The following is an 18,292-nucleotide window of genomic DNA, read 5'->3' on the forward strand; positions in this document are numbered from 1 at the left end:
ACCTCACAGTTCTGCAGTCTTGCCCTGTAGCGACATGTAAGGCAGGATTTTTATCCTCCTGACCACCACTTTCTCAGAGGAAGGCCCAGAGGCAGGTCCTGGCAGGAGTGTATTTAGGGCTAATGCACTGAGACAGCCCCAGTCCTCTTCCCTCAGATGGAAAAAGGGGAGAATGGTCCAAGACATGCATTGATATATGTTCCCATTGGTTCAACAGGACTCTTTCAGGTGCATCTTCCTCTCTACCACCCAACAAGCCTGAAGGGCTTCGAGGAAAGACTAGCAGCCTGCTAAGATCCATTCATCAGAAGCTATTTTCCTTCATGAATTAAAATTTCTCCAAGTGAATCCAGGAGCAGAGCCATCATTTATGAAGTTGACTGAAGATAGCAAACATGGTTACCTCATAAAAGTTAACTAACAGGAAGAATTCTTCTATGTGAACCTAATGTTAGCTGGCATTTAAGATAGATTGCTAGAAGAGCTGTCCAGTCCCAGGAACTATCAGGAAATACAGGAACATAACAAGAGCACATCTAACAAATCAATGGGCCATCTGTTTCAGTACCTGGTCTCCGGAGGTGACTAATCCTGGCTGCTTCTCAAGAATGTTTAACCATCTCTTCCTGACCTAGCTTCCTCTCTTAATAGAGCATAATAAAAGCATATGTGCTGTAGAAAGCTTCTGGCAGCAGAATTTCATTTGCAGTGTGGCGAGTTTCCCTCACTTTTCCCTTCCTTCTGAAATAAATAACTTATATAATTTTCAGGTTCCTAATCGTCTGAGAGGGATTCGAACCCTAACCAGAACAGGAGATAACAGGACACACAAACTCCTTGAGAACATCAAGTCTCATAATTGGGTTTAGGAAGTCCTTGAGGCCCATCATGGTGGCATGTTCTTGGATTTCAAAACACTAATGCTGGTGGGTGAGATAAGGTTCTCCAGTGGTAATAGGTGAATTTTCCAGGTAACAGAGCCTCCTCCTTTTAAGTGACAAGAATTAAATTGTGTGTATGTGTGTATGCAATTTAACCTTTTCTCAAAGGCTGGAGGACATCAATTACCCTAATATGCCAGATTATTTGGCTTTATTTACATCATCCCAGACGGCTTGATGAAAACAGTATGCACCCCAGGTGCATTCCTGTGAGGACTGCGGCCTCTCTGGGCCTGTCTGGAAGAATGATTAGGTAGGCCCATAAGAGGCCTATTTATAGGAGATATCAAGATACTTCCTGCAAAAGAAGCATCTGAAAAGAGAGTCAACACACACAAGCACATACACACAAGGCCCACAGATTGAGCTAAAAATTAAAGTGATGCAGAGCGTAACACAAAAGCTATACTATAGATTATCCTCGGCTCTTCTCTCATAAACTCATATCTGAATTCCAGGTCAGGGAAGCAACAGCAAAAGAATCACTGTAAACCCAAAGAGCTCTTTTCTGGACATCCATACCAGGCATAAAGACCAAAAGGTGTCGGCAGTGTCGGCCCTCACAGCTTCAGCAATACGGCAGATGGAGTCAGCAGGGGTTGAAGTTGGCATCAGCAGCTTCCACAAAGGGGCACCCAGGTCAGGAGCCTCTGACCACCATGGAAACAGGGCCCCTGTTACACATTAACTCCCTAAGTATTGGACCTCTGCAGTAACAGTTCCGGTCCTGGCGGAGACCACCTGTAGCAGTGGTGTTTTGAGCACAGAACTATGGGAGCATAGTCCCTGTATACGTCAAAGCAGCAAAACTTCCCCAACATCCCCAAAATAGAAAAAAAAGGAAAAGAGCAGACACTATATGTTAAGCCTAAAGGATTGGCTTATAGACAATATTAAGAATCCCCTCCAGGGATTCCTATAACTACTTGGAAGACCATTAAGAAAGTACTGCAGAGGAACTGAAACTAATTATTAAACGCTTGTTTTTTTTCTTTGGGGCTAGAAGTGTTTAGGGAACAGTACCTTTGAGTCCTTGTATCTTGTTTTGTTAGTTTTCCCTCCCAAATAGTCCCTATTGTTATTATTGATGTACTATACTTTTACAGTCTCCTCCTCTTCTTTTTAATTTATTCTTTCTATTCTGATTGCATAGAGTTGGAATAAAATAAAGAAAAATAAACCCTAAGTAGGGCTGTTGAGAAATTTTCTTATGAGTAAAGTGTGTGAGCCTTAACATAAACTTTGCCATATCTATTTTAGCAATTGAGGTGTTCTTTTATTTCCCCTGGAGTTGAACAATTTTAGAACATTGCTAATGCCAAATAACTGAAATTCAAACAACTGAACTTTAAGCACAGTTATTCCTGTTTCCATTTCTTTGTAAACCATGCTTCAAATAAATAAGACTTGCCTTGCAAATACAAACAAGATTGATCTTTTTTTTTCCTAACAAAAAAATGAATTTAGTGTTTACCTTTGTTTTGATATCTTTCTGCTGATTATTACTACATTTTGTATTCATGAGGCCACTTTTACTCAAGAGTAATATTGAAAAGATCTCGCTTATAGATAAGTTGTATCAATTTTCAACTTATAAATAGATCAAAAGTAGCTGGGTCTGTACTAACAAAGAATGAGCCCAAATGGACAGAGGAACATTACAGAGATGTTTTCTAAACAGTTATTGGTGACCACTAGTAGTACCAGATGGGCTGAATTTAAGTGTTGTGGATGGTTATCAGTGAGCAGCAGGGCTTCAAGGAAATGAGGAGAAATGTTTGACATTTATCACAGGGACCTAATTTGAACACTTAAGCAGCAATTAAATCACATTTATTGTTCAAGGTGCATGATGAACTGGAAAGTCAGTTATCAGAAACGTCCCCAACCTGGGCCATTAACCTTGAGTCAAATATGGGGTTCTGGCTCTAAGCCCGATTGTAAATGTGATCAAAATGGAAAGACTGCATGGTCCAAAAGAAGAGCCCGGTGGTAGGTGGTAGATGTATATTTAAATTTAGCTCTGCCACTGTACATAAAGCACCCCCTTAGAGATGCCCTAAAGCAGTGTTTCTCAAATGTTAAATGTATATACGAATCACCTTGGGGTCTTGTTAAAATGCAGATTGTGATTAAATACGGCTGAGAGGTAGCATCTGAGATGCTGCATTTCTACCAAGCTCCCAGGCATGCACATGCTGCTGGTTCCTGGACCAACTTCGAGAAGCAAGTCCTGAGAGGATTATTAATAGAACACAGGACAAGCACATGTGTGCACGGGAAAACACGTGGTAAACTGTGCATAAATACCACTTTACATTGAGTAACAATATTTGGTGATTCAATTCAACTCATCAAGAAAAAAAATCCCACTAGAACAAACTGTGGCCAGATAGTCTTATGCTTTTCCTTTTCAGCAAACCAAAAACAAAACTAGGATTTGGAGGGACAGTACAAGGGGGATGTTCATCCTAAGCAATTTGGCTGCATTCTGACTGCTTTGAAAGATTAACAAAAACTGTCTTTTTCAGAGGTTTGTACAATTAGACTAAGTCCCAGATTAGTCCTGTAGATGATCTCATTCCAATCAAAATAGTAAATTATAAAAGAGAAGGTAGAAGACAGTTGGTGCCAGGAACATGGCAACAGCAAGAAGGAATCACACTGAGAAAAGAAAGTAAAAACTTAATGCAAGCTTTATAAGCACCCTAATTTCCCTAAGAGAAACCCCTTTTTCATTGGTGTTGGCTTATTTTAAGGATATGAACAAGATTCCCAAGTACAATCATTGATTTCTAAAGTATTTCTGCATTCTTGAATAATAAGCAATTCCAAGTTTAAGAAAACAAACTCAAGTTCCAGCCTACAACATTTTAGCCAATATTTCATTATTGTATGGTCAGCTTACTACGCTGTAAACCCAGATTGTCAGCAACTAACATTACAGTACCTTACCCAGATAAGGCGACACCTTGCTTGAATCCCACCTGGGGTCTCTTTAAAACCGTTCTGCCATCATCATTAGAAATTTGCTTAAAAGATGTCAAAAATTCATCAGACTCACCTTTACCTAAATTGTATATTGTCTTACTATCTCTGTTTATCCACTCTCACCTGCCTGTGATGAGAGGAAGCATCATTCACAATCCAAATGCTGGGGTATTCTTAAATAAACATGTATGAAGGAAAATTTAGTTTGGTGCCATCAGAGAGAGGAAGAAATAATAAATGAGACTGAAGTCAGAGTAAGTGTCAATGTGTTCTGGCAGTACCATTCCTTTGAAAAATAAATTGAAAGTAAAACTACCAATACCAATTACTAACTTAATTTCTCAATATCGTGTTAGCTATTTAAATGCAAAGCAGCCACTGAGACTGAGAGTCATGGTTCTGAAAAGCATTAAAGATGCAAACACTTGAGAAATATCTAGAGATGCCCAAACTGCTCTCACGGTGAGAAATATTACACACCTGCATGTTGTTCTTTCCCCTAGCCTTGGGTACATTGGGTCAGCTGCCCCAAGTGCGTAACCTTATAATTAAGCAGTTCTTCACTCTCCAGTTGCTTCACGTAAGAAACTGAAGCTTTGAGAATGGTCTAACACCGGCAATTCCCCTCCAACAGAAATACTTGCGTATTGCACCAGGAGTGGTTTTAAATGGTGGAGATAATTACTTAATTCAAGCTGTAGCAACTGGCCAAGTAAACATGTAGCAGCCAGGAAGCTATTAGCATGATTTTAAGGCAATTATTCCATTAGTGTTTAATAGACTCCAATTAGTCTTCTCTATAGAAGTTTGACTGCTCTTTTCCTCTAAAAATTTCTGTGTTGAGTAATGCAGAAAAGTACCAAAATGTTTTCAAATTCAGTTTTATATGTATGGATCTTTACAGAAACACAGGAAATTCAGGGGTCAAGGATTGGATGAAATATATTGTTTTGGATTTTTTTTTCACTCTGAAATATCAGGGTTGAGGAGGGGAGGCAGTTGCCCAGCTCCTGCTAATGCCTGGTTAGAACCTGTTGCTGCTGAATGAACCAGATACAAATCCCAAAGCCTTTCCCTCCAAAATTCCTAGGAGATATTCCTTAAGTAAGTTCCAGTTTCAGGATCAGATCACTGATCTGATTGATAGTAGATCATTTGTCTTCACTGATCCTCAGTTTTTCATCTGTAAAATGGAGATAAAAGTGCCAGCACTGGCTGCTTCACAGGGTTTTTGGAAGGATTCTACGAGCCATGAGCTGGTGTATATAACAGGACTTCTAAAAAGGTATTTCAGAAATGTAAGGTAGACTCAGATTTGGGATCCATCCATCAGAACTAGTTATGTGAATGTAGCCTTCTTGACCTCCCCACATACCTGCAGAGTCACCTATCAGAAGACTGGCATCACAGTCTTTGCCCTTCTTACCTTCTACATGTACAGAAGTACTCAGATCAGACCATGTGAAAGTAGCTGAATAAAATCAAATAAAAATGAGTGAAGTCAGAGTGGAATTTTGCCAAGGAAGTTGTGTACTTTCTACTGTCTCCTTCAAAAGAGCAATCCCCAGGCTCATCCAGGCAGCAAGGCAAGTGCGGAGTGGCAAAGTTGGGTTGTCCTTTTACTTAGAGATCCCTGAGCCCTTGGGAAAATAACTTGAAGAAGGGCAAAAGGAGACAAACCCTTCCCAAGACTTAGCCCAACGGGGCAGCCCGTGCCTGCCGTGGCCTCAAGTATCCGACTGATTACCGACCATTGATTTGATTTACTGATCCATTCCAGCCTTGTTGCTTGGATGCTCTTGGAATTTTCAAGAGAATCCTTGTGTTTCTGTTGTTGTTTCCCTCTTCCCCCTCTCTTTTTCCCAGTGGCTTAGAGAAAGCGCTGGACGGGGGACAGATCAAGAGGAGTCAGACCTGGAGGATGCACTTGATAAACGGATTTAGCTCTCAGGGTAGGTGGGCGACTACCAATCTGCAATTTGCCCTTCAGTCAGGTGCTGGAAGGATCAGGTGTTTGTTCCCACAGCCTAAGTGCACAGCCAAATTGGTTGCGAGGTTTGTCCCGGTCCCCAGCCGTCACAGTTGTAGGCTGCCCTGAAAGGACCCTCCCTTCTGGAGAACTGAGCTGGAGGCTCTGCGCGCTCCCGCCCCAGAAGCCCGCCCGGACCTCTGGCCGAAATCGCCTCGCCATGCTGAAGCTTCCCAATCCCTCCGTCTCTTCCTCCCTTAGTTCAAGCTTCCTTCCTTCTAGGCTGTCTGGACACCGGCGCAATAATCTTTTCTCCACCTTTGGCCTGCCAACCCTACCCCTCCGCCGCTGCTCTCGCAGGTGCCGCTGCTCTCGCAGGTTCCGCTGCCCGACATCTGTCCCGAGCAGCTAAACATACTGTCCGCAAGTATTGTTTGCTTCCCTGACCCAGACACGAAAGCACACTTGGGCCAGACTCCGGACAGTGACACCGGGCCGGGCCCTCCCGTCCACGCGGGGAAGGAAACGGTGCCCGCTGCCCCTCGCGCCCCCTTCAGCTCCGTCTCAAGGGCAGCAATCACGCCGCCGCAGGTCCCTGAACTTTCATCACTCTTCGGAAAGCGCTTTGTCTCTTTAAAGGAGACCGGGGACCAACGTTAATGAGTGGGATAGATTATACCTGAGAAACCTACCAAAACCGCTCTATTCAGTGTTACGGAGGGAGCCCGACGTCCGCGCACTGGAGCCGAGCCCCTAAGACGACAGCTGGCGCTCAGGGCGCACGGCCACCCCACATACCCAGAAATCGCCCACCAGCCCCCAAATCTGCAGGGAAAATCGTGGGAGTCTCTCCCTACCCCAGCTTGCGCATACAGCCTGCTTCAAGAGCCCTGGAGGCAAGCAGTCACCTTGACTCCAGGCGCCACGGTCCCCAGAGGTTTGGAAAACGCCGGGAAAAAGCGGTAGGCTCCCAGGCACGCGCTCGCCCTGCCCGGAGACCCAACCCTGGAGGCGAGTTTCGCTCCCGCGGGCAGCGGGGCAAGTTACCGCTTGGAGGCAAATAAAGCAAGGCGGGGCAGGTGGAGCGGAGCCGAGCGCCCCGCGGGCAGGCTCTGCGCGCTTACCTGGGATGGCTAAATTGGTGAGGGGGAGGCTGTGGATGCTCTCGGGCAGAGTTGCCATCCAGTCGGCGAATTTCAGCTCGTTCTTCCCCTGAGACGAGGCCATAGTGCCGGTCGGCGTGCCACGCGCTGGTCCCCGCGCTCCTCGGGCTGGCTGGCAGGCTGCTGCCGCTATCCAATGTTTGCTCCAGCCCGGCTAGAGTTTACACTCCGCTCTGCGCCACACCCACAGGATGGCGCAGACGCATGCTAATTTTAATAATTATTCAAAACACCCCATGCTCCCTTAGTGCCTCCGCCAGACTCCGCCTGAGCTTTTGTTCCTGACGTCCGCGCTCAGCTCTCTGCTCTCTCCCCTCCCTTCCAGACTCCCTCCTCCCCTTTTATCCCTCCTTGGCGTCTCTGCCTTTCCTCGCTGTTCTTCCGTTTCCTGGGCTGCTGCTTTTATTTTTTTAAACTTGGTCCCCTGGCTGCCTTACCCCGTGGTCGGGTGGTCTTGCGCTGCCCTTTGATATGACTTCCCGGTCTTGTCTGTGTAAAAGGCAGTCTTGTGGTTGAACCGAAAATCCTAGCCGATTTGGGGTTATTACCTCCCAGGAGGCTGACTCTCCTGATGGTTTTCAGGACATTTCCATTCCTACCAAGAAGCTTTCCTTTTTTGTAAGCTACAACAGGTTATGTCTCGTCCTCACTCGGAGCCTACAGCCCTGCTTATCGGGAAATGGTGGTCTTCATTCACAAACATTCACTTCGCCTAATCTTTGGAGTAGTTGACAAGTGGAGTGTAAGTAAAGGGCAATAAATTCTACGTGTTTTTTATTTAATCCCTGATCTCCTGCTGTAGATATTTCAAGGTAAAGAAGCTCTTCAGGTTCTTCACATCCCTAATCATAAGACATAAATATTTCCTATGGAGAAGACTGCTTCTGTCCTTCTGTCATTTCCATTGCACTCAGGACAAAGCTCAAGGTTACCCTGATGCCAAGGAAAAAATCACCACATCTCCCAGTGACATGCTGTAATCGTTGCCAGTAGCATTTGGTGGCACTTGTTTGGCATTACTCAAAAGGACCCATGTGATGTCTGAATCTTCATTCCTTGGCAGACTAGAGAGATGTGCCTCTCTCAAGAGAAATCAATCACTGAGTCTCCAAAGGACTGTCTTGGTCCACCTGCTCTCAGATGAGAAAGAGGAGAGGAATCAAGCCTTACAAATGGGATGAGTCCAGTAGTGGCATAAGTAGGAATGTGTAAGCAGTGAACTGAAAATGTGCTGGTCTTTGCAACCAGAGAGTGTATGCGCAATGAAGATACCTCTGTTCATTCATTCTATGGTGTGTAAATCCTTCTTTCCCTAAAGTAAATTCAATTAGGCTGGGGAAATGAAAATCAAGGGAAGAGAGAGAGCTGTAAAACATGAGAATTATTTCATTTTAGTAAGTCATTTAGCATTTTTTAAAAAATGAAACCCTGGCTTATTTTGTTCAAGAATGCTGAGCCCAAAGAATATGCATTCTCAAAAGGGGACCACTAGGGGAAAGATGAAGAGAAGAGAGATAATGCCCCATCCTTGCAACTGAATGTTCCCTTTCTCCATAGAACCAAATCCATAGCCTCAGGAGGACATGGTAGGGTTATCTTTAGGATTGGGAAAGCATTATACTAGGATTTTTTCCAAAGTAAATCTTTTATCATAGTAGATCTAGTAGACCTTAGATATCCTTTTTTAGTTGAGAATTTAGTTCACTGTAGGATTCTCAGTCAAGAGACCTACGAACATAAGTCTCCTGGATAACACTGGTGCTCTGTGGACATCATTGCAGGTCAATGAGAAAAGCTCAGATCTGGGGTCAGTGACTCTCTCAGCAGTTTGGGCAATTCCTCTAGTCTCTGTCAGCCTTCAGCCTGTTTTCTCCACTGTAAAATGCTCATAATAACTCATAAGTGTGTAGCAAAGCTTTCAGGAGGAATGTAATGAAAATGCTTTGTTAACAGCAAGTCATCATATAAAATTCAAGGTTTATGTTCATTGGTGTCTAGCTATGTGGCTCACTCTCACACACTCTGTTTCTCCACTTTTCCTATCTGTATAAAGCAGTCATTTTTAGGAAGATGAAATAACTGAATCTTGAGAACATTTTTAATTAAATGGTCAGGAAAAAATGCTCTCTTCAAGTTTTTTGAACTTACGTGTCCCTGAAAAAAAATTACTTGCTAAAAGTAAAACCACCTTCAATATGGAAGAAAGTTCTCTCTATAAAGAATCATACATTGAACTTTTAGTAAAGCAAACAAATAATCCCTCTTCCATTTTATCTGCTTTGAATTTCAAGATTTTAAATGTATTGGTTAACATAAAGCAGCACATTCCTATATATACTACCTACCCACTAGAAAAGACAAGGCTGAAAGATGGTAGCTCTGGATTCCTTTCCCAAACTTGTAATCAATATTTTAGGTATTTTTACAACCCTGTTTCCCTACTTTTCCACTACCAACTCTGCCACCCCTTACTGAGTGACATTAGGTAAATTATGTCCTTTTTCTGGGCTTTTAGTTTTTCCATTGACATACTAAATCTATAGGACCTCTTTTTTTTTTTCCAAGATCAATACTTTTTATTATTTAATAAAATTATTTGAAAGCTATAATATATTAATTTGCTTTATTTTAAAATATTTTTAAAGATGCTTAGATTACAAAAATATTACACAAAAAATTATAAGGGATTGCCATATGCCCCACTCCCCACACCTCCCACCCTTCCCCACATTAACAACTTCTTTCATTAGTATGGTACATTCATTGCAAATGATGAACACATTTGGAGCACTGCCACCAAGCATGGATTATAGTTTATATTGTGATTTACAGTCTCTCCCACTCAATTCTGTAGGATATGGCAGGATATATAATGGTCTGTATCTGTCATTGCAATGTCACTCAGGACATTTCCAAGTTCCTCAAATGCCCCCATATTTCATTTCCAAATTTTGCAAATGTCCCTGACTTCAGTACCTCCAGTGGCTACTGTCGTCACATCAATGATACAATTTCTTCCATTGTTAGAATCACAGTTAGTCTATAGTAAAATGCCAGTAATCTAATCTAGTCCACATTTTATTCCCCAATCCAGAGTATTCTGGAATGGTGATGCCCGCTCCACCTCTAATTGAGAGGGGGCCTCAATCGCTTATGGCCGATGGATGGGACTCTCTTGCTTGCAGTTGTAGACTCTCTTGGTTCCTTAGTGTGGTGGTTGTCCATCCTTACCTCCTTGCAACTTGTCCTGAGTGAGTTTGATGAACTGGAGAACAGGTGTTGCAACTCTTCTGAGGCTCAGGGCCCAGCTGGCACATTGACAACCCAAAGATTCAAGTCTGTTGGACCTACACCTTCCAACTCCAGCACCAAATATAGGTTCAAATAGAAGGGATGGAAGAGACATGTGTAGAGAATTCACAACTGAGCCCAACTCTGTCACACTTGGGAGAACAAACTCCAAAGAAGGGCCCACTGGCAAGGCACAAAACTCAGGACTATCTGCCATGTTTGTAGGACTTGAGTGTCTCCAGAGCGCTCACAAGCTCCACTATTTGGGGTAGTATCTACTTTGGCAGTCTATGAGATCCTGCTGATATGTGCATAAGCATTACCTCTGGGATGACCTCCTGACACACTTTGAAATCTCTTTGTCATATAAACTCACTTGTCTTTATCTTTTCCCTCTTTTATTCAAGGTCTTTTTCCAGTTGCATTGCTAGTTGGTGCTTGATAGTAATCCCTCAGTGCCAGGGAGTCTTATCCCTGGGAGTCATGTCCCATGCTGGAGGGAAGGTAATACATGTATATGCTGAGTTTGGCTTAGAAGGAGGCCACATTTGAGCAACATGGAGGCACTCAGGATGTAACACTTAGGCACCCCACTAGGCTAACTTGAAATTTCAAAAACAAAGCCTCATAAAGATAGTCATCAATATCAAGGGCCCATCAATGGACCATCCTTCTTCACTAGCCATTGCCCCTGCACTTGGGGGATTGTTGCTGTTCCATTAGAGAATGTGGCAGAGCTCCCCAGGATGGGAATTCAATATTCTTTTGGTTATTGTGTGAATCTTCACACATTGTGACAATGCTCCATGAACATTTGAGCACATTTATATACCTTATATGTATGCCCAGGTGAATTTCCTCCCATGTATCCCCCATCACTGACACCCCAAACCAGTGATCCTCCCTTGCCACAGTTGTAAACCTTCTGTGATTCAATACTGCTTCAAAAATGAAGCCAAAAAAAATAGCCAAATACAATTAATAGGAAAATGAAAAATAATGATAAGTTTAAACATAAAAAATAAAATATATATTAATTTAGAAAACTAAAACTGAAATATATTTTAAAATTGGGATATTTAAAAAATAATGAAAAATACTGAAAAAAATTTTGACATTTAACTTTCATCACTGTATTTCTGTTTTCTTGTATGTACAGTGACATTTTCTTCCATTTCTTCCCCAGTGTCTTGTTTTTTGTTTTGTTTTGTTTTGTCTTCAAAGTAGTTTTAGGTCACAATAAAGTCACATACAGACAACAGGGGACTCCCATATACCCAACATCCATTCCCTTTTCCTCCTTCCCATATCAATAACCCTTTTATATATGGGTGGTACATTTGTTACAACTGATGTACAAATACTGAAATACAGTCACTAACCATGATCAATGGTTTACATTATGGTCTATACTCTAGACCATACACTTTTATAAATTTTTGATGAAATTCAACATGGCCTGTATCCATCATTGCAAGATCATGCAGAACACTTCCATTGCCCCCTGTGATGGTTAGGCTATTGTGTCAACTCAGCCAGGTAATTGTGCCCAGTTTTGGTCAAGCAAGTACTGGGCTAGTTGTAATACAAGGGAATTTATGGCCTTTAGTCATCATTGACTTTACTGGGGTGGTAAATCATAGATAGCTGATTACAATTACATCAATCAGGGAGATTGCCATCAGGAATGAGTAATGCTTTATCCAATCAGTTGAAGGCCTTAAAAGGGGAAATGATTCCAGCATTGAGTGAGAATGTCCCAGTTCGTCTTTGGACAGTTGACATCTCCCAGAATTCATCAAGAACCTTCATTGGACTTTCATTGGAGCCCCTGACTGCAGCCTGCCTGCAGAACCTGGACTTATGCATTCCCACAGTCATGTGAGAGACTCTTATAAAATCACATACTATTGACAGATATCTCTTGTTGATTCTGTTTCCCAAGAGAACCCTGAATAATACAGTCCACAAGGGCTTACTCACATGCCTGCTGCATTGGTGGAGATGGCCAGGACATGGAACTCAGCTGGGATTCTCTCCCTCTGGATGCAATCTCATGTCCTCTCCATATGGTCTCTGGTGCGGGGTAGTTGGACTTCTAACACCGTGATTCAGAGCTCCCAGATACCATGATGGAAATTTAGAGTAAAAGTCCAGAACTGGCAGAACATCATTTCTGCCACACTCCCTTCATCAAAACCATTACCATCCAGCTTAGATTCAAGCAGAAGGGACATAGACCCCACCTCTCAAAGGAAAGAATGTCCAACCCACTCTCCCCATGCTACCCCCCTCATAAACCAGCACCGCCCAACCCCATAGCATCACTGCACCACTGTTATGCCCATTCACTACACAACTACACCCCTCCACCTTATTATAGATTTTGCCCATATGGGCATTGACATGCAACCTTCTCACTTTCTATCTCCTGTAAACCTATCTTCCAGACTCTAACTCTGTGAGCCTACTTAATTTGCTTAAATTGTATCAGTGAGGTCATGTAATATTTGTCCTTTAATGGCTGGGTTGCTTCACCCAACATAAGGTCCTCAAGATTCATCCATGTTATCTCGTATGTTAGTACTGTATTCCCTCTTAGAGCTGAGTAATATTCCATTGTATGTATATTATCCATTCATCTGTTGTTGGACATCTGGGTTGATTCCAACTTTTCGCAATAGTGAATAATGCCACTATGAACATTGGTGAGCATATATCCGTTCATGTCCTTACTTTCAATTCTTCTGGGTATATACCCAGCAGTAGAATTGCTGGATCTTATGGCAGATCTATAGTTACTTTTTTGAGGACCTGCCAAACTGTTCTCCACAATAGGTGGACCATTCTATATTCAGACCAGCAGTGGTTGAGGGTTCCCATTCTTCCACATCCTCTCCAGCAATTGTAGTCCTCTTTTGTTTAATAGCCACCAGTCTAATGAGTGTAAAATGATATTTCATTATAGTTTTGATTAGCATTTCCCTAATAGCTAGTGATGCTGAGCGTCTTTTCATGTGCTTTTTAGCCATTTGTATTTCTTCTTTGGAGAAGTCTGTTCAAATCACTTGCCCTTTTTTTAAATGTGCTGTTTGTCTTTTTATTTGTGAGATATAGGGTTTTTAATATATGTTGGATATTAGGCTCCTATCGGATATGTGGTTACCAAATATTTTCTCCCATTGGGTAGGCTGTCCTTTCACTTTCTTGACAAACTCCTTTGAGGTACAAAACTTTTCAGTTTTGAGGAGGTCCTATTTTTCTACTTTTTCTTTGACTGCACTTGCTTTGGGTGTGAAGCTCATGAAGCCATGTCCTAATACAAGTTCCTGTAGATTCTTCCCTACATTATCTTCCAACATGTTTATGACCTTGGCTCTTATATTTAGATCTTTGATCCATCTGGAGTTGATTTTTGTATAAGGTGTAAGATGGTAATCCTCTCTCATTCTTTTGGATATGGATATCCAGTTCTCCAAGTACCATTTGTTGAAAAGGCCCTTCTCTCCCTGTTGATTGGGCTTAGTGGCCTTGTCAAATATCAGATGACTGTGTATTTGAGGATTTAAATCATAACTCTCAATTTGGTTCCCCTGGTCCATATATCTATCCTTGTGCCAATACTATGCAGTTTTGACCACCATAGTTTTGTAGTATGTTTTAAAGTCAGGTAGTGTGATTCCTCCAATTTCGTTTTTCTTTTTCAATATGTCTTTGGCTATTATTGCCCTTCAAAAAAAGTTTCATACTTAGTTTTTCCAATTTGGTAAAAAAAAAAAATGCTGTGTTGATTTTTATTGGGACTGCATTAAATCTGTAGAACAATTTTGGTACAATAGACATCTTAATGATATTTCGTCTTCCCATCCATGAACAGGGTAATAGTCTCCCATTTATTTAAGCCTTCTTTGATTTCTTTAACAGTGTTTTGTAGTTTTCTGTGTTTAAGTCATTTAACTAATTGTATAAGTCATTTAGTTAAATTTATTCCTAGGTATATTTGATTCTTTTAACTGCTATTGTAAATGGGATTTTTTCTTGATTTCCACCTCAGATTGCTCATTATTGATGTACAGAAATACTACTGATTTTTGTGCATTGATCTTATAACCTGCCACTTTATTGGACTCATTAATAAGCTCTAGAAGCTTTATTGTAAATTTATCAGGACTTCCTATGTATAGGATCACGTCATGTGTAAATGTGAAATTTTGACTTCTTCCTTTTCAATTTGGATACCTTTTATATCTTTTTCTTGCCTAAGTGCTTGAGAAAGTACTTCTAACACAGTGTTAAATAGGAGTGGTGATAGCGGGCATCTTTTTCTTGTTCCTGATCTTAGAGGAAAAGCTTTTAGAACTTCACTATTATATGATGTTGACTGTGGGATCTTACATATATACCCTTTATCATGTTGAAGACATTTCCTTCTTTCCTATCCTTTGCAGTGTTTTTATTAAGAAAGGATGGTGTATTTTGTCAAATGCTTTTTCTGTGTCTATAGAGATGATCATGTAATTTTTTTTCTTTTGGTCTGTTTATGTGGTATATTACATTGATTGTTTTTCTTATTGTGAACCATCTTTGGTCATTGTATATAATTCATTTGACATGTTGATGAATATGATTAGCAAGTATTTTGTTCAGGATTTTAACATCTAGGTTCAGTAGAGAAATTGGTTTGTAATTTTCCTTTCTTGTAGTGTCTTTGACTTTGGTATTAGGGTGATGTTGGCATCATTGAATGAGTTAGGCAAGGTTCCTTTTACTTCTATTTTCTGGAAGAGTTTAAGGAGGATTGGTGTTAATTATTTCTGGAGTGTTTGGTAGAATTCACCTGTGAAGCCATCTGGCCTGGGCTCTTCCTATTTGAGAGGTTTTTGATGATTAATTCAACCTCATTACTTGTGATTGGTCTGTTGAGTTCATAGATTTCTTTTTTCATTAATGTAGGCTGCTTGTGTGTTTCTAGGAATTTACCCATTTCCTCTAAATTATCCTTCTTGTTGGCATATAATTTTTCAAAGTATCCTCTTATGGTACTCTTTATTTCTATGGGGTAAGTGGTGATATTCCTTTCCTTGTTTCTTATTTTGTATATTTACATCTTCTCTCTTTTTTCCTTTGTTAGCCTAGCTAAGGGTTTGCTGATTTTATTAATATTCTTGAAGAACCAGCTTTTGGTTTTATTTTTTCTTATAATTTTTTCTTTTCTATTTCATTTAGTTCTGCTCTAATCTTTGTTATTTCTCTCTTTCTGCTTCCTTTGGGGTTAGTTTGTTGTTCTTTTGTAATTCCTCTAGGTGTACAGTCAGGGCTTTGATTATAGCTCTTTCTTCTTTTCTGATATATGCATTTATGGCTATGAATTTCCCTCTCAGTACAACTTTTGCTTCATCCCATAGGTTTTGATATGTTGTGCTACCATTTTCATTTGTTTCAAGGTATTCTGATTTCTTTTGTAATTTCCTCCTTGATGCACTGTTTGTCTAAGAGTGTGTTTAACTTCCATATCCTTGTGTGTAATCTGGTTTTCTGGTCCTTACTGATTTCTAGCTTCATTCCATTGTGGTCAGAGAAATTACTTTGTATAATTTCAATCTTTCTGAATTCATTGAGAGTTGTTTTGTGGCCTAGCATGTAGTCTTTCTTGGCGAATGATCCATGTGTCCCTGAGAAGAAAGTATATCCCACTGTATTTGGGTGTAGTGTTCTGTATATGTCTGTTAGGTCCAGATCCTCTAATGTAATATTCAAAATCTTTGTTTCTTTATTGATTCTCTGTTGTGATGTTCTGCCTAATGGTGATAATGGTGTATTACAGTCCCCCACTACAATTGTAGAGGCATCTATTTCTCCCCTTAGTTTTTCTAGTGTTTGCCTCATGTAATTTGAGGCTCCCTGGTTAGGTGCATACATGAATATAATTGTTCTTTCTTCTTGAGAGATTAACCCTTTCACTAATGTATAGTGTCCATCTTTGTCTCTTAAAATAGTTTTGCATTTAAAGCCTATTTTGTCTGATATTAGTATAGCTACTCCCACCCTCTTTTAGTTGTCCTTTGCTTGTATAATTATTTTCCTGTCATTCACTTTCAGCCTCCTTGAATCTCTGGGTCTAAGGTGGGTTTCTTGCAGATAGCATGTAGAGAGGTGATATGTCCTTATACTTTCTGCCAATCTGTGTCTCTTGACTGGTGAGTTTAATCCACTAATATTCAAGGTTATTACTGTCAAGGAATTATTTACATTAGTCATATTTTCTTTGGGTTTATGTAGGTCATATGTTGTTTTTTATTTCTTTTATTTTTTCTTACACTGTCCTCCAACTTTCTCTCTCCTGTTTTTTGCCTTTCAACCTGCAGCACTCCCTTTAGTATTTCTTGAAAAGCAGGTTTCCTATTGGCATACTCTCTTAATTTCTGTTTATCTGTGAATATTTTGAATTCTCCATCATTTTTGAATGCTTGCTTTGCTAGATAGAGAATTCTGGCTGGAAGTTTTTTTCTTTTAGCACCATAATTATGTCATATCACTGCATGCTTATCTCCATGGTTTCAGATGAGATTGCACTTAATCTTATCAAGCTTCCCTTATATGTGATGGTTCTCTTTTCTCTTGCTGATTTCAGTATTCTCTTTTGTCTTGAGCATTGGACAATTTGAAAAGTATGTGTCTTGTAGTAGCCCTGTTGGATTTTATACTGTTTGGAGTGCACTGTACTTCCTGGACATGTACTTCCATCTCCCTTAATAGGGTTGGGAAGTTTTCAGCTATTATTTCCTCCAATACTACTTCTGTCCCCTTTCCCTTATCTTCTTCTTCTAGGAGGCCTAAAATACCTATCTTTGTGCATTTTGTGTTGTCATTCAGATCCCTAAATCCCTGCTTGATGTTTTCTATCTTTTTATCTGTGTGTTCTACTTCTACTGTCTGATTTCAGATGTATTTTCTCACATTGCTAATTCTTTCCTCTGCCTGGTCAAATCTGCTATTATGTGCTTCCAGTGTATTTTTGGTTTCTTGAATTGTGCCTTTCATCACCACCATATCCAGTATCTTTTTATGTATGCTTACAATTTCTTCAGTATATTCTCCCAGTGTCTTCTTAATATCCTTAATCTCTTCCTCCACTTCCTTAAGTTAATTCATATTTGTTTGGACAGCTCTGATTAGTTGTTCCATGTTCTGCATCTCCTCCTGGTTTTTAGTTTGTTCCTTGGACTGGGCCATATATTCCTGTTTCTTAGTATGGTTTATAATTTATTGATGTTTAGGCATCTCCTTATCTTGATTGGTTTACTCAGTTGATTAGTTTTTCTCTCTGCTCTAGGGTTGTATTTAGTTGCTGCTTTTGTGTGTGATAAGTTTTCTCTTTGACACTTTGTTCCTTTTATTTTATTTCCTTTTTATTGTCTGTGTTCCCTTGAAAGAAAAAGATTAGGGCCAGAGAAATGGAAAGAGGTAAGAAGAGGAAAAGGATAATAGTAATATTAATAGTAAAAGGTAGAACAGGAACCATATAAAACCTAGGAATATGAATAATTAACTAATGTAAGAAGTACAGAGGATTAAGAGTAAAAAAAATGGAGTACAAACAATGAAATGAAAAACCCAATAGAGAAAAATATCTGGAATGAATTAAAAGGCCAGAATGATAAAAGAGAGCGGAAGAGAAAAGACAATAAGAAAAAAAAAGCTAAAAAGAGAAAGAAAACAGAGAACAGAGGAGATAGAAATAAAAACAAGAAAAATTGAAGACTGAACAAAGATAGGTGGAATGCAAGAACAAAAACAAAAAGCAAAAGACAGGAAGATGAAAAAAGGAAAAGAAATAGTTTAGGCAGACAAAATTGCTATACTAAAAAAAAGGGGGAAACAAAGTAAGGGGGAAACACAGCAAACAAGAAACAAGCCAGAAGCACCTAATTAAAAAG

At 40.3% G+C, this 18,292-nt stretch overlaps 1 protein-coding gene across 1 annotated transcript in view; it reads right to left on the bottom strand.

Annotated features, from left to right (window-relative positions):
• Window positions 1-8,171, bottom strand: part of PLCXD3 (phosphatidylinositol specific phospholipase C X domain containing 3) — a 188,782-nt gene extending 180,611 nt beyond the window's left edge. The window contains exon 1 of the mRNA XM_004448213.3: window positions 7,026-8,171. Coding sequence (XP_004448270.1) covers window positions 7,026-7,128 — 103 coding nt within the window. The 5' untranslated portion in view covers window positions 7,129-8,171. The remainder of the gene's footprint in view (window positions 1-7,025) is intronic.
• Between the last annotated feature and the right edge of the window lie 10,121 nt (window positions 8,172-18,292).

The sequence above is a fragment of the Dasypus novemcinctus genome, chromosome 2, assembly GCF_030445035.2.
Source record: "Dasypus novemcinctus isolate mDasNov1 chromosome 2, mDasNov1.1.hap2, whole genome shotgun sequence".
Taxonomy (NCBI): Eukaryota; Metazoa; Chordata; class Mammalia; order Cingulata; family Dasypodidae; genus Dasypus; species Dasypus novemcinctus.